General features: G+C 51.6%; 4 protein-coding genes across 4 annotated transcripts in view; 2 read left to right on the top strand and 2 right to left on the bottom strand.

The window, feature by feature from the left end:
• The window catches only part of GUITHDRAFT_145236 (hypothetical protein), a gene marked incomplete at both ends in the record, with an annotated part of 9,021 nt that extends 3,577 nt beyond the window's left edge, over positions 1–5,444 (bottom strand). The window contains 14 exons of the mRNA XM_005824056.1: positions 17–220; positions 430–513; positions 575–642; positions 696–906; positions 1,013–1,083; positions 1,132–1,201; positions 1,246–1,284; positions 1,455–1,626; positions 1,953–3,561; positions 3,585–3,629; positions 3,670–3,740; positions 3,795–3,890; positions 4,041–4,099; positions 4,755–5,444. Coding sequence (XP_005824113.1) covers positions 17–220; positions 430–513; positions 575–642; positions 696–906; positions 1,013–1,083; positions 1,132–1,201; positions 1,246–1,284; positions 1,455–1,626; positions 1,953–3,561; positions 3,585–3,629; positions 3,670–3,740; positions 3,795–3,890; positions 4,041–4,099; positions 4,755–5,444 — 3,489 coding nt within the window. The remainder of the gene's footprint in view (positions 1–16; positions 221–429; positions 514–574; positions 643–695; positions 907–1,012; positions 1,084–1,131; positions 1,202–1,245; positions 1,285–1,454; positions 1,627–1,952; positions 3,562–3,584; positions 3,630–3,669; positions 3,741–3,794; positions 3,891–4,040; positions 4,100–4,754) is intronic.
• A 291-nt stretch (positions 5,445–5,735) lies between these two features.
• On the top strand, positions 5,736–7,434 carry GUITHDRAFT_145235 (hypothetical protein; the record flags this gene model as incomplete). The annotated part of the gene is made up of 10 exons (XM_005824055.1): positions 5,736–5,818; positions 5,939–6,081; positions 6,110–6,138; positions 6,201–6,326; positions 6,377–6,514; positions 6,562–6,650; positions 6,696–6,865; positions 6,900–7,081; positions 7,130–7,243; positions 7,288–7,434. The coding sequence occupies 10 exons, from the start codon at positions 5,736–5,738 to the stop codon at positions 7,432–7,434; spliced, it is 1,221 nt and encodes a 406-aa protein (XP_005824112.1).
• A 220-nt stretch (positions 7,435–7,654) lies between these two features.
• On the bottom strand, positions 7,655–8,796 carry GUITHDRAFT_116709 (hypothetical protein; the record flags this gene model as incomplete). Its single annotated transcript, XM_005824054.1, has 2 exons — positions 7,655–7,954; positions 8,029–8,796. The coding sequence occupies 2 exons, from the start codon at positions 8,794–8,796 to the stop codon at positions 7,655–7,657; spliced, it is 1,068 nt and encodes a 355-aa protein (XP_005824111.1).
• Positions 8,797–9,399: 603 nt separating this feature from the next.
• GUITHDRAFT_116708 (hypothetical protein) lies at positions 9,400–11,498 on the top strand (the record flags this gene model as incomplete). The annotated part of the gene is made up of 14 exons (XM_005824053.1): positions 9,400–9,482; positions 9,614–9,791; positions 9,855–10,021; positions 10,078–10,150; positions 10,205–10,252; positions 10,304–10,382; positions 10,432–10,437; positions 10,540–10,607; positions 10,658–10,704; positions 10,754–10,796; positions 10,847–10,984; positions 11,029–11,132; positions 11,288–11,360; positions 11,406–11,498. The coding sequence occupies 14 exons, from the start codon at positions 9,400–9,402 to the stop codon at positions 11,496–11,498; spliced, it is 1,200 nt and encodes a 399-aa protein (XP_005824110.1).
• Between the last annotated feature and the right edge of the window lie 503 nt (positions 11,499–12,001).

The raw sequence follows: 12,001 nt of genomic DNA, 5'->3' as shown, positions 1-12,001 counted from the left end.
GAGGAGGAGGAGGGACCTGGGCCTGTTGGTCATTCGAAGGAAGTTCAAAGGTCTTGCTCTCCCCCTCGAAGCCCCAGGAGGTCGATCCTTCAGCTACTGCCTGACTGCTGAGACGCAGCGCCCGGTCGATCTGATTGTCTAGCAGGCTATCTGACACCTTGCTGTTCCTAATGGTCATCCTCTGCTTTGCTAGAGCTTTCTGGTGCAGCCAGAACCCATCCTGACGGAGGTATGCAGCGATGTGGAGGAGCGTCTGAGGAGGCGGAGATTTAGGAGCAGAGGTGGAATTTGATGGAGGAAAGGAGAGGGGGAAAGGTGTGAAGAAAGGGACGGGAGGAGAGGAAGAGGAAGAAGGAGGAAAGAAGAAGGAGAGGAGGAGGAGGAGGAGGACGAGGAGGAGGAGGAGGAGAGAAACAAGATGTATCTGACTTTGTGCTGGTCTTGATCGTTGACAACGAGGTGCTGCTGTTTCATCTCGAAGATTTCTCTCTTGATGATTCCCCAATGCACGTCCTACTCGCCAGTCACACAGACAGCACAACAACTTCCTCCTTCCTGCCTGCTCGTCGAGAACTTTCGACTTGTTACAGCGCTGCTGTATCGTGCGATGGAGAGAGTTGACATGGTCGTCCACCACCTTGTCTGACGCATGCGCGTCAGCGATCCGGCAACAGCGGAGCATCGCAGGGGCAGACCGAGATTAGAGTAGGAGGAGATGTTGGGAGGCAGGTTGTCTTTGGATCTTTCAGAGGATAGGAAGACGGTCTGGACGGCAGCGGAAGGGACACGAGATGTGAAGAGGTCCATGCAACTGCGGGCCTTGTCCATGGCGATCGTGTTCACGATTTCAACCTCCTCGAGCAAGACTATGCGCGACTCTGCGATCTCTGACAGCCCGGCCATGACCTGGTGGATCAAATACGTGAGGAGGAAGGGAGAAAGGGAGGACAAATTTAGAGAGTGAGGAAAGACGAAGGCGGCAGGGAGAGAGGAGGCAGCAGAAGCAAGTAACCTCCATGACAGGGCCAAAGTAGATCAATTCTTCTTCAACGTCCTCAAACTTCAACGACTGTCGCTCCATGTCTGCCATAGCGTTCAACTCGACATCCCGATCTCCTCCCCTCGGCTCACAATCGAGCACAAACTTCTTCACTTCTCTCAGCCTCTTCCTCCCGTTTGGGGCGAACCTGCTCGCTTTCAGCTGGAGAAGAGCAGGGAAGCTCGACCCTACCGGTATGCAGGCACCTTCGACGAGGTGTCGGCCTTGAAACAAGTTTGAAGGAGCTGAAGACAGAGAGTGAGGAGTCCGGTGAGGAGCGGCAAGAACAAGAACAGCAGTGGCAGCAGAAGCAGCAAGGATGTGGAGGGTATCGCGGACTGGGAGGAGATGGAGGAACAAACGGAGCAGGAGGAAGATGGAGGAGGAGGAGGAGGAGGAGGAGGAGGAGTCTCACGTTCGCCAGCTCGTCGCTCATCGTCTCTCCCTGCGCTCGCAAGGATGTGACCATGGAGTCGAACCTGCTGAGTTTCATGAAGGAGGGGATGTGCTGCTCGTGGATCAGATCGGCAGAGGTGAAGCACAAGCACAGAGTGTGCAAGCTGAGGCCCCTCATGCTGATTGCTAGCCTGAAAGGAGAGGGATGTCAACGCAGGCGAAGGAGGAGGGAGAGAGAAGAAGAAGGAGATACAACAGCTGAGAATATGAGTATGAAATCGATAGCGGAAGGAAGACATGAGGGAGAGCAGAGGAAGGGTACGGGAGGAGATAACCGGGGGGAGCAGAAGCGGGAGAAGGAGGAGGAGGAGGAGGAGAAGGAGCAGCAGCAGCAGCAGCAGCAGCAGCAGCAGAAGCAGAAGCAGCAGCAGCAGCAGCAGCAGCAGCAGCAGCAGGAGACCTGATACAATCTTCAGGGCCGAGGTAGTGGACAAGGCGGGAGGTACGATGCAGACACCTCCTGGGAGGCCTCCCGTTGGACAAGCTCGTGTCGTTTCTGAGCACCACGAACTCTACGATGACATTCACCTCCTTCCCGTCCTCGCTGTTTCCCATCTGTAAATTGAGATCCTTGGACAAGAGCTGGATGATGTCGTCGATGTTTGCGATGGAGGGCTCGAAGACCACAAGCAAGGACAGGGAGTTCTGCATGCCCGGGGGGAGGACAACACTGTCCTTCTGCTCATGGAATTCTGCCATGATCGCCGCAAAGCTCTCCATGCTCACCATCCTGGTCTCATCGATGTGCCTACCTGCGATCCTACAGATGTCGAGGGTTTCATGGTGGCCGTATCCGTTCATGTAGAGGGAGTCCTTGAGAGCGTCCAGGTGGCACCGGTTGCCGTCCTCCACCCTCTGGAACCTCGTGAAGATGGCGAAGAGGTCGGCGCTCAGCCCTCCAGGGCAGCTGGACTCCAGCTCGAACACTGCTGACTTGGAGATGGAAACTCTCCTTCCTTCCGTTCGCTCGGCCGGGGCGGGGGGAGGAGCCTGCACGAGGACGTGTCGTCGTTCTATCGCGTCTCCCACCTCTACCATCATCGCATGGATGAAGTGAACGAATTTCAAGAAGCTGACGCTGGAGGTCTGCGGCAAGCACACGCCCGATCGCTGCATCTCGTTCTCAGCTTGCAGGAGGAATTTCCTCATCTGCCATGGCGCGATTGAGCCGTTCGGCTCGTCAGCGTCTCCCTCCAGCCATTTCAATCCCTGCAGGAGGCCAGCCAGCAGGGTCTGGTCGATACCCTCTTGGATCTGATGGTAATCTATCTCAAAGGTTGCCCTGTCGCTTACCAGCTCTGTGAGGTCTGATCCCTTGAGATTGAAGAGGCTCCACAGCATCCTCAACAGACTCGCTCCCCCGCTGCTGAGCTTCTTGCTCTTCCAAACTTGTCCGTTCGTCTTGAAACTCTCGGTGAGCCAACGTCTGGACTCATCGCTGTACTTCCTAGCATGCTCTACCAGCAGACAGATCGCTTCCTCCGATAAGCACTCTCCCACCTTCCAGCCCTGAACCTCCTCCGGCTCTCTCGCCGTCACCCTTCCCAGCTTGACCTTCTGAGATCCGGATGCTCTGGGAGGAAGCTCAGTGAAAGATCTGCTAGTTTCTGCTGTTTTCTTCTTGAGGAGAGGACTCGAGCTCCAGGGGAAATTAAAGTCCACTGAATGACTGCGAATGCCTTGGGATAACTTGCCCGAATCAAGGCGGATAGGAGGGAGCCTCGTCAAGCGAAAGCTCTGGGAAGGTGTAGCGCTCTCTTTGTCATACAGCTGATCACGAAAGAATGGACGATTCAATCCCTCCATATCTTGGTTGATTTTTCTTTCCATGCGCGGAATTTGTTGGAATCGGATCGTGAATCCAATGTTCGTTGCTGTGCTCTTAACCAGCAAAGCAGCAAGATCTGTTTGTTCTCTCCCTTTTTCTTTCATTTCTCTTGATGCTCCTTGAAGACTTCTAGCGATAGTTGAATTATCATATTTGGCAGAATCTCCCTTTGCTTTTCCGAAAAAGCGCTGCTTAGCAAACTTCGGGTCATACGGGAGCATGTTGAGAGGCCCAGCTCCTGTGATCATGGTGGATTCTTACCAAACAAGATGATCTCAACGAGGGAGCAAACTCGCCAACCTCCGTCTGCCAGATAACAGTGTGGAAACTTCCCTCTCAGCAGGACCTTCTGCTGCCCAGCATTCAGTTGCTATCGCCGACTTCCATTGAAGAAGACTTGAGCCCATAGGTCCATCGCTGCAGCTCCGCCTTCATCGTGATGCCTCCGTCCTCATCCTTCACTTGCTCCACCATTTTATCTCCCCCCTTGCTCTGCCATCCGGCATGATCGCCGCTGGGACTGTTGCCATGGCCCTCATGGCAGTTGAACCCAGAGCCAAGTAGTCACTGAAATGATGAAACATCATCATTGTGATTTGAAATTATCGCTCTTCAAAATGAATAGTTTTGAGGTACACTCAAACTCTCAGTCAAAAAGCCCTCCGATCCGACTCGGGCCGAATCACTGCAAACCAACGGGCTGGCGGCCGCAGTCACCTCAGTGCCAGGCCGCCGCGCGTGACTGGCTCGCCCGGGCCAGGAGATGTCGATCGGGCCTGACGGCCATATCATAGTATGGAGTAGCATATCCTGGCATCGTGCCCTGGCCGCGGGTCACTGTGAGTCAACGTGGTGACGGACCGCGCGGCCGGGGCGGCCACGCAGCGGCGCAGAACCGGGGGCCGGCGGAGCCGGCGCTCAGCCGCTGCGGACAAGCTAGCCTGAGCGCCGGACGGAAGTTAGTGTCCTGGCCCGTACAAAAGGGTGGAAGTAAAGGTGTACCGTACGGTCGGACCGCAATGTACTAGTACAGCGCCCGCGAAAAGCCGGGGGTTGAAGTGTAAACGGCAAACAACGAATCACTGCGCGGACTTAGCACTATGATAACTGTTACCACAATTGTGATTCAATGATTAGAGCAGCTCACTCCGTGTCAGCGTGTGATTCCCCGCCATTCAAGTTTCTAGAAGCAAGTTCTGATAACCACAAGTCGTGCCCTCAAACGGCCCACGGTTCACACTCAGGCTCGGAGCGTCAGTACGGGTCTCCCACAAAGACTTTCCAACCGAGCAATTTACAAATAATCATAAACCACATACTCCCCTATCATGGCGACTTCATTTGGTCTACATCTACGCAGGTCATTCCACTTCGTTTGCAGCGGCTGCATGGCCGCACGTCCTCGCATTTCACCTTCGAGCTCCGGCATACCTCGCACGCTTGCTTCACTTGAGATCGACGTCGCTTGCTCTCCATGGCCCTCACGGTATCAGATGGTAAGTTGAGTGCATAGCTCGACAACGGACATGATAGTCCGTTGTGCCGGCACCGGCTGCAGGGTTTCGCCTCGTCGCATCGCACCTTACTTAGTCTGCAGTGGTCGCATGCTGACTTGGCCCGTAGCTGCATCGCTGCTTCTGGTTGATACCAAACTTGCGGTAAACACCCGTAGCTCCCTCCTAGTGCTATCGCTGGCTCCCCCGGAACGAACAGCGGGAAGCTTCTCGGCAGCATCGGCGCTTTCATCGGCAGCATCGGCGCCTTCATCTTAGTACACGTGGGCCCTAGCCCGGAGTTGATGCACCTCGAGCAAGGCACCTGGTCGGTGCACCTGACCTTCTGGTCCTTGCATCGCCTGCATGCTACTGAGATCTTGCTAATGGGTCTGCTGCGTTTGCCTGCAAGGGCAGGCAGGGGCGACTTGTTGGAGAAGCTTGCGGAATTGTCGGGGAAAGCGGAGTCATTAAGAAAGTCGAGGCTCTCGAGCTCAGGAGCAGGGTCATCTGAAGCTGAGAGGGCGCGGGCATCAAGGGGGATGAAGATCGGCTCAAGTTCAGGTGGCGCAGGAGGGAACTGCGATGAGGAGTCGAGGGAAGCATAAACCTCTTCCTCCCACTCCATGGCGGTGAATATTGTCCCTGGTGGGGTATCGGAGTGGGGGGTACGATCGGGGTTGGGGTAGTCATATCCCGGACACTACCCCCTTTATATCTCTCAGTTACTGTGGAAATAATAGGGGTGGGTACTGGTACCATTCATGTTCCCGGGTTCGGGTGGTCAACCTTTTTTTGACCTCAAACTCTCTGGGAACTCGGAATAAAAAAAATCTGTGTGTAAAATAAAAAAACAAATTTGTTTTTCTTTGGTGGGGAGCTTGAACAGTGGAAGAGGGCGGGTATGGCGCAGTAGGTGATGACTCAGGCAGAGGTCGCTGGGGCTCTGCTGGTAGTTGGCGGGGTCTCAGTGGCATGCTGGATGAGAAACAAGAAGACAAGGTCTCCCATGCTCTCGTGGACACTCTCCTCTCGTCCCTTCCTCCTTTACTTCCCCTTCGCATGGTTCTTTCCACGTCTTGCTCGTTGAGCCATTTCCAAGGATCTTACATCAATCTGCAGAAACACCATCTTGAATGCACCCATACCTCGTCAGCTAGATCAGTGCAAGAATTTTTTCAAGGGCTCTTCGGGAAGCGAAGTGAAGGTTCACGATGATGCGCTGGTCAATTGCGAATCCAATGACAAGAGGGTTGACGATGTAGGTTTTGATCTTGGGCAATGGATGTGCAGGTGCAGAGAATCAATGCTTTGGTCTACTGGTAATTGTTTCTGCTGTGATTCGATGAAATGTGATGGACATTAATTGCGAAAATGTTGTCAGCGCCATCTCCAGATCCTCTCGGAGAAGCGCAACACTCGTTTTCGACCTATCTTTGTGCGTGTGGTACCAAGATATCCGCTTGCCCTCCTTCCCAACTCTGTTCAAGTTCAGTTGCGGACATGGATGGTGTGATGTCCTCCCTTGGTGCGAGATGAACGCTGAATCCTTCTTTGCAGCCCCAGGCTCTGTTTGCAACACATTTCGACGCGTTGCAGAAGGAGAGAGTGAATTTGCTGTCAGGGCCATTCTCAGGTCTCGTGATTGCTTCTGGCCGAACGACGGTGTTGTCCAGTCTGTACTTGCGCGAAACGTCTGTGAGAAGAAAAACGTGACACTGTAGCGGCTGTGACGATGAATGCAGGGAAACTCAGCCTGCTCGATTCAGATTCAACAACCGCATTGTTCAACTCATTTGTTTGATGCAGTTGTGTCTCCTATTCATGATGTAAGGTAGTAAGGTGCCAAGGTATGAACGACGCTTCATTACACTGGCAGATCATACAAGCAGGATATGAAACAAAACCTTTGGAAGCTCCGGGACAACCAGCTCTTCACGATCGGATCGTTGCATGACGTTGAGCCAGTCCGTGACGAGGACAGGAAATCTTCTTCCCGTCATCTTTGCCAGCTGCTGCCCCACTTGCAGCAGCAGACGGGGCCTCCAGGTATCTGACTTCCAGCTGACAAGTTGGTACTCAGCCTCGTCCGTTACAGACCTGCTGGTATCAATTCTGATCGGGTCTCCTACCTCCAAATGCCCCTGGACCTTTCAAGATCTGACCGGCGAACTGCAAAATGTCGTGCAGCAGCTGCTCACGAGCACGAAGAAGACGGCCTTCTTTGTCACCCTGTCAAGAAGGACGAGCTGGAAACTAGCTCAGGTCCTCCTCGGATATGTTTGACAGCACCTTGTCAAGGGTGTGTTGCAGGAGATCGAAGAATGGCTTGAAAGGAAGGTCCCGTATCATCAGCGATACTTGTTCTCTCCCGCAAAGCATGATGGCAGACCGAACCCCTACACGCACATGCTCCATGGATCCCAAGTAAACGAAAATAGGGTTCCTTCTCGTATAACGTCTCTCTCCAGATCATTGTGATCACCGCAGATTCAGTGAGCATGGCGTCAGAAGCAAGCAGCACCGGGAAGCAAGTGATCATCGCATGCAGAGGGAGGGTCAGAGGGAAGTTCGTCAAGTTCTTCGAAGTCCTGGAGGAGGTGATGATTCTTCGGTAAGGCTGGTGGTCGTTGCCTGACGGGAAACAGATCTGCGGAGCCTTGCCAGCCGAAAAGTTTGAGGAGGAAAATCTGAATAAGTGGGAAACATCCAGAGACGAAAACATCCTCGACGACACCAGGAAAGTCGCGCAAGAGTTATTAGATCAATTGCCATTGCTTCAAAATCGATGATTGAAATGAATTCGTGGAAAAATGCTGAGCTGGTCAACACATGCTTTCAATCGATGTCATCTATGTAGCGAATGCGAAACACATGACTGTCGTCGGTGAAGTCGTTTTCGATCTCCTCAGATTCTTTGAGGCTGATCCAATGTTCTGCCTCCTGTAGGAGCTCCTCTTGCAAGGCTGGCCAACGGCCATCTACTCCCCTTCTGACAAGCTCAATCCTCTTGCTCTGCCTCAACCGGTTCACCATCGCGTTTGTGCTGATGTCACTCGCTGAGTCATTCTTCTTCACTTTGTACATGATGAGCATCTCAAGCTCGTCCTTGGCTGCATTCACAGCAGCCTTCATCATCTAGGACAACATCGTAAGGCGATCAGCAAGGAGGAATGGAAGAGGAATGGAAGAGGAAAGCAAGCAAGACGTACCTCCTGATCAAAGTCCTGGAATACAGCCTCCTTGACCTTCACCTTGTATTTTTCTAGAACTCTTCTTGATTCCTCTTCTATCATCTCCGATAAGTCCAGAGACATCAGGCTGTCCGAACCTAAATTCGCAATGTTGTTCAAGGCGAGTTCACTGGACGAGCTGCCGCTGCCTTCAGAGCCATCATCTGACGTGCCTGATTGAGCAGGTGAATTTGCCTTGAAATCTCTCTCGCGATCATGGGAGACTGCTTCAATCCCATCATGCATCATGCGCGAACTATCCTGCGCCGCCTCCTCCTCCTTCTCCTCCTCCTTCTCCTCCTCCTGTTCATGCTCCTGCTCAACTTCATCCTCCACCTCATTTTCTGATTCCGAGTAGACGACATGATCAAAGTTTGGTGTCATTGGCAGCTTGGGAGGACGAATTGTGAGAATCTTGACGTCATGTCGTTGAGCTCTACGGGCGACATCTTCCTGCACAAACATGTCGAATTGCAGATTGGACATCTTCATCTTCATCACTCCTGTGTCCTCTTGTTCGAGGAATCTTTGATACTCGGCGTTGCTTTCCGGATCGAAAGAGGACGTGCCCCGACGACTTGCACCATTATCCGACCTCTCGGGCTTTCTCGGGCCATGATCCGGTATCAACAGCAACACTACAGTGTCCAACGTGTCAACTCTGCAGAGTGGCGAGGTAAGGGCCTCGGTGCTAAGATCTTCAAAGGTCGGCGATGACGAGCTGATCGATTCGAGGGGGTCTGACATGCTGCTGCGTTACCTCTGCTTACCTCTCCCTCCTCTTGTCGCGCTCCAGCATGGAGTCAAGAGGAAATTCATCAAGGAAAAAACGGTGCCCATTGCCATCTGTGAATCTGGATTCCTGTTCCAACTTCTCTTCCTTCGCTATTCCATCGCCATGCTCATGGCTCAGCCACCTCTTTAGGTACATGACCCGATAGCTTGTCTGCCTCGGTGACTCTTAAGCTCTCTTGCTCCCCCTGCTCGCGGATTCTCCTACAGTCATTGTTCTTCAGACAAGGAAGCCTGCAGCTTGGCGGTTACTGACGTCCTCTCGTGATCTTCACCTCCCTCACTTTCTCTCACACTCTCACATAGATTCTCTCCCTCTCCCTCCCTCCCTCCCTCCCTCTCTTCTTCAATCCTCTTCCCCTTGGTCGCTAGTTTGAAATGTCATTTGATCGACATTCTGACAACATACAGCTTTGTAACTACCCCACCCCTCTGTTTAACTCCTGGAGCCTCCTTGTGAAGTTGAATAAAATGAGAAGGTGGGTGTAGGGGAACATAACGAAAAAGAAACGGTTATAACGTTACCGTTACAGCGAAGGCCTGGCAGGACGGATCGCGATGCAGTTGCTGCTGTGGGTTGTGTTGGTAGCGAGCTGCGTGGACGAGAGGACAGCGACGAGGCCGCAAGCGAGGTCATCATGGTGAGAGATATGATGAGCATGCTTGAAAGGCTTGCTATGGTCTCCTCCCTCAACTCCATCCTCAACCATGCTATCAGATTGCTTCCATTCCAGATTTGCATCTTTTGGCTCTGTTCTCACGAATTTTCCAGGATCCCTACCAGGAGTTCATGCCAACGTTGCTCGCAGCTTTCAAGGAAGTATGTTATTGAGTTGAGGGGAGGGCAGAGCGACATCTCCGACCATAACTTCATCTCGGATCGATATCCGAACGTAAATCCCGACACCATCATCCCAGAGTTGGGGAACATCTCCTTGAGACAATATGAGGTGATTTCAACTCGATTCCTCCTGATTCAATGTGGGGGCCTCAAGTGACGTTGGTTCCTGCAGCAAAAACTCGCAGCAGAGGCTGCCGAGGATTTGGAGGATTTGTCTTGGATGGATGACGCTCGAAATTTCGAAGATCTGCGTGTGTCGGACGATGAAGACATGGAGTGGCGATGGCCCTTGTACACTCAGACTAACAACGTCAGCCTCGATAACCTCCCGTCTTACAAGTGTGTCATGATTTTGTGACGCATTTTAGAGAGATGATGATCGTTGGTTTCTGTAGGAAAGACATGATCACAAGGGAGTTGGATCTTCTGGACCCCACATTTCCAGACATCTACACCAAATATGAGAAAGTGACTGGCAGATGAGATGGTCTTGTCTTGGAGCTGATGCATGTATCTGTTAAGGTGTTTGTCAACGAGGTCAACGAGTCTCATATCCCGGAATCATTCAAGGTTTCTCACGTTCATCAGTAACTTGCTGTTGTTCTAAGAAATGTTTCTCAGGATGAAATATGCGACGTGGATTTCGAGGCCGGGATTTCGGATATGTTGAGAAAGGAGGGCATGAAAAAAGAGGGAGAAGGTTCGTCCAGAATCGTTGAATTGCTGTGATCGTTGAGGTGAATCCGTAGGTGTTGGTATGAACGTGAAATATAATGTCGAATTTCGCGCAGCTGTGATCAAAGGAACATGCTTGCTTGTTTGTAAACAGATTTGTTTGTTGTGACACAACTCGACAGAGGTCACTCCTGTCCTTCCTGCCTGGCGAGCTGGAATAAACGCTGGAGACGTGCTGGTCAAGATTGGGGTACTACGGTCTAGTTGGTTTGACATGAAAAATGATCCCTTATCCTTCAGAATACAACCATAGATGAGATTGCTGACATTGCAATGGAAAAGTACAGGTTATTCTTGATGAAGAAGCCAACTGCTGGTCGATGATCATTTTGGTAGAAACTACTTGCAGGCTTTCATAACCAAGGGTACCGAAATCAAGGTGAGAAGCGAACATGGTAGAGGATTACGTTGAGATGTGATGTGAACTAGTTGGAGATGGACGCGATCAAGCGGCTGAACAAAGGAGCTGAACTCTGGTCATACAACGTGAATGATACGAAGCTGTTGGTGGAGAGGGAGATACAAGAGCGACTGACGGGCCCGAGGGGTGAAGGGGTGAACGTGACGGTGAAGCGATCACTCAGACACATCCAACGACACGTTGACGGCAGATTGTGGAGACACAAGCTGTGAGTGATGGGTTCTTACATGTTTGTGGTCATGGCAACATCTGCGAGCACAAGGATGATGGTGATGAGGGTCAGAGTGAAGAATGGTGGATGGTGGTAATGGCATTGATGAAGATTAGAACTGACTTGATCACGATATGACTGTGATTTCTGAGATTATTTATAACGGATTTGATCTATGGGTGAATGTCGTTGAATGCAGATGATGCAGAGTGAAAATGTAACGTAACAATCTCTGCAGGTATAATGGCAAACCTGTCTTTCGGACGTTTCATATCAAGTTTTCCGATGATTTGGCCCTTCCTCCGAACTGGGTACAGATGAACATTGCAATTACTATCAGCTGACTTGTGTCTAAGGGATATGAAGTTGTAGAGGCGTGGGTGAGCAAGCGAACGCATCACTTGAAGTGTCAACTCAATGTAAACTCTGCTGAGTTGCTCAACGTGTAAAGACCTTTGTTTTGATACACCATGGCGTGCAGGAGCTTCTTGAGGCTGGAGTGATAACGCAAGAACAATTCGAGTCTGTGTTCCTCGTCACACCTGTTTATCCGCTAACTCTTCTTCTCTCTCGTCCTCAATGCTCCTGCTCCTCTCCCTGAATCTTCGCTATCCACTGGTAGGATTGAGATGAAGAAGCTTCCCTTGCCCTTGTCAGAGGAGTACCAGCAGGACACATGCTTCAAACAGGTTGATGATGCTGATGAAGATGGCACGATTATTCTGATTTGAATCGTCTGCTCCAGCTGTACATCATGTATAAGAACAACATCTCCGGTTATTGCACTTTCAATCATTTCGAATGGAATTCCAACGACGAGATGGATGGGTACAAAGATGTTGTTGAAGCTTGTTCGCTCATTGTCTTCCTTTTCGCCCTGCAGGCTAAAGACGGACACTTACACGCTCTCTTTTGCTAAGTTGGAAATTCCTCATTCCTTTCCTCCCTCCTA

Source organism: Guillardia theta (genome assembly GCF_000315625.1).
Source record: "Guillardia theta CCMP2712 unplaced genomic scaffold GUITHscaffold_99, whole genome shotgun sequence".
Taxonomy (NCBI): domain Eukaryota; class Cryptophyceae; order Pyrenomonadales; family Geminigeraceae; genus Guillardia; species Guillardia theta.
The sequence above is the reverse complement of the archived record's forward strand: the minus strand, read 5'-3'. Positions and strand labels throughout refer to the sequence as shown.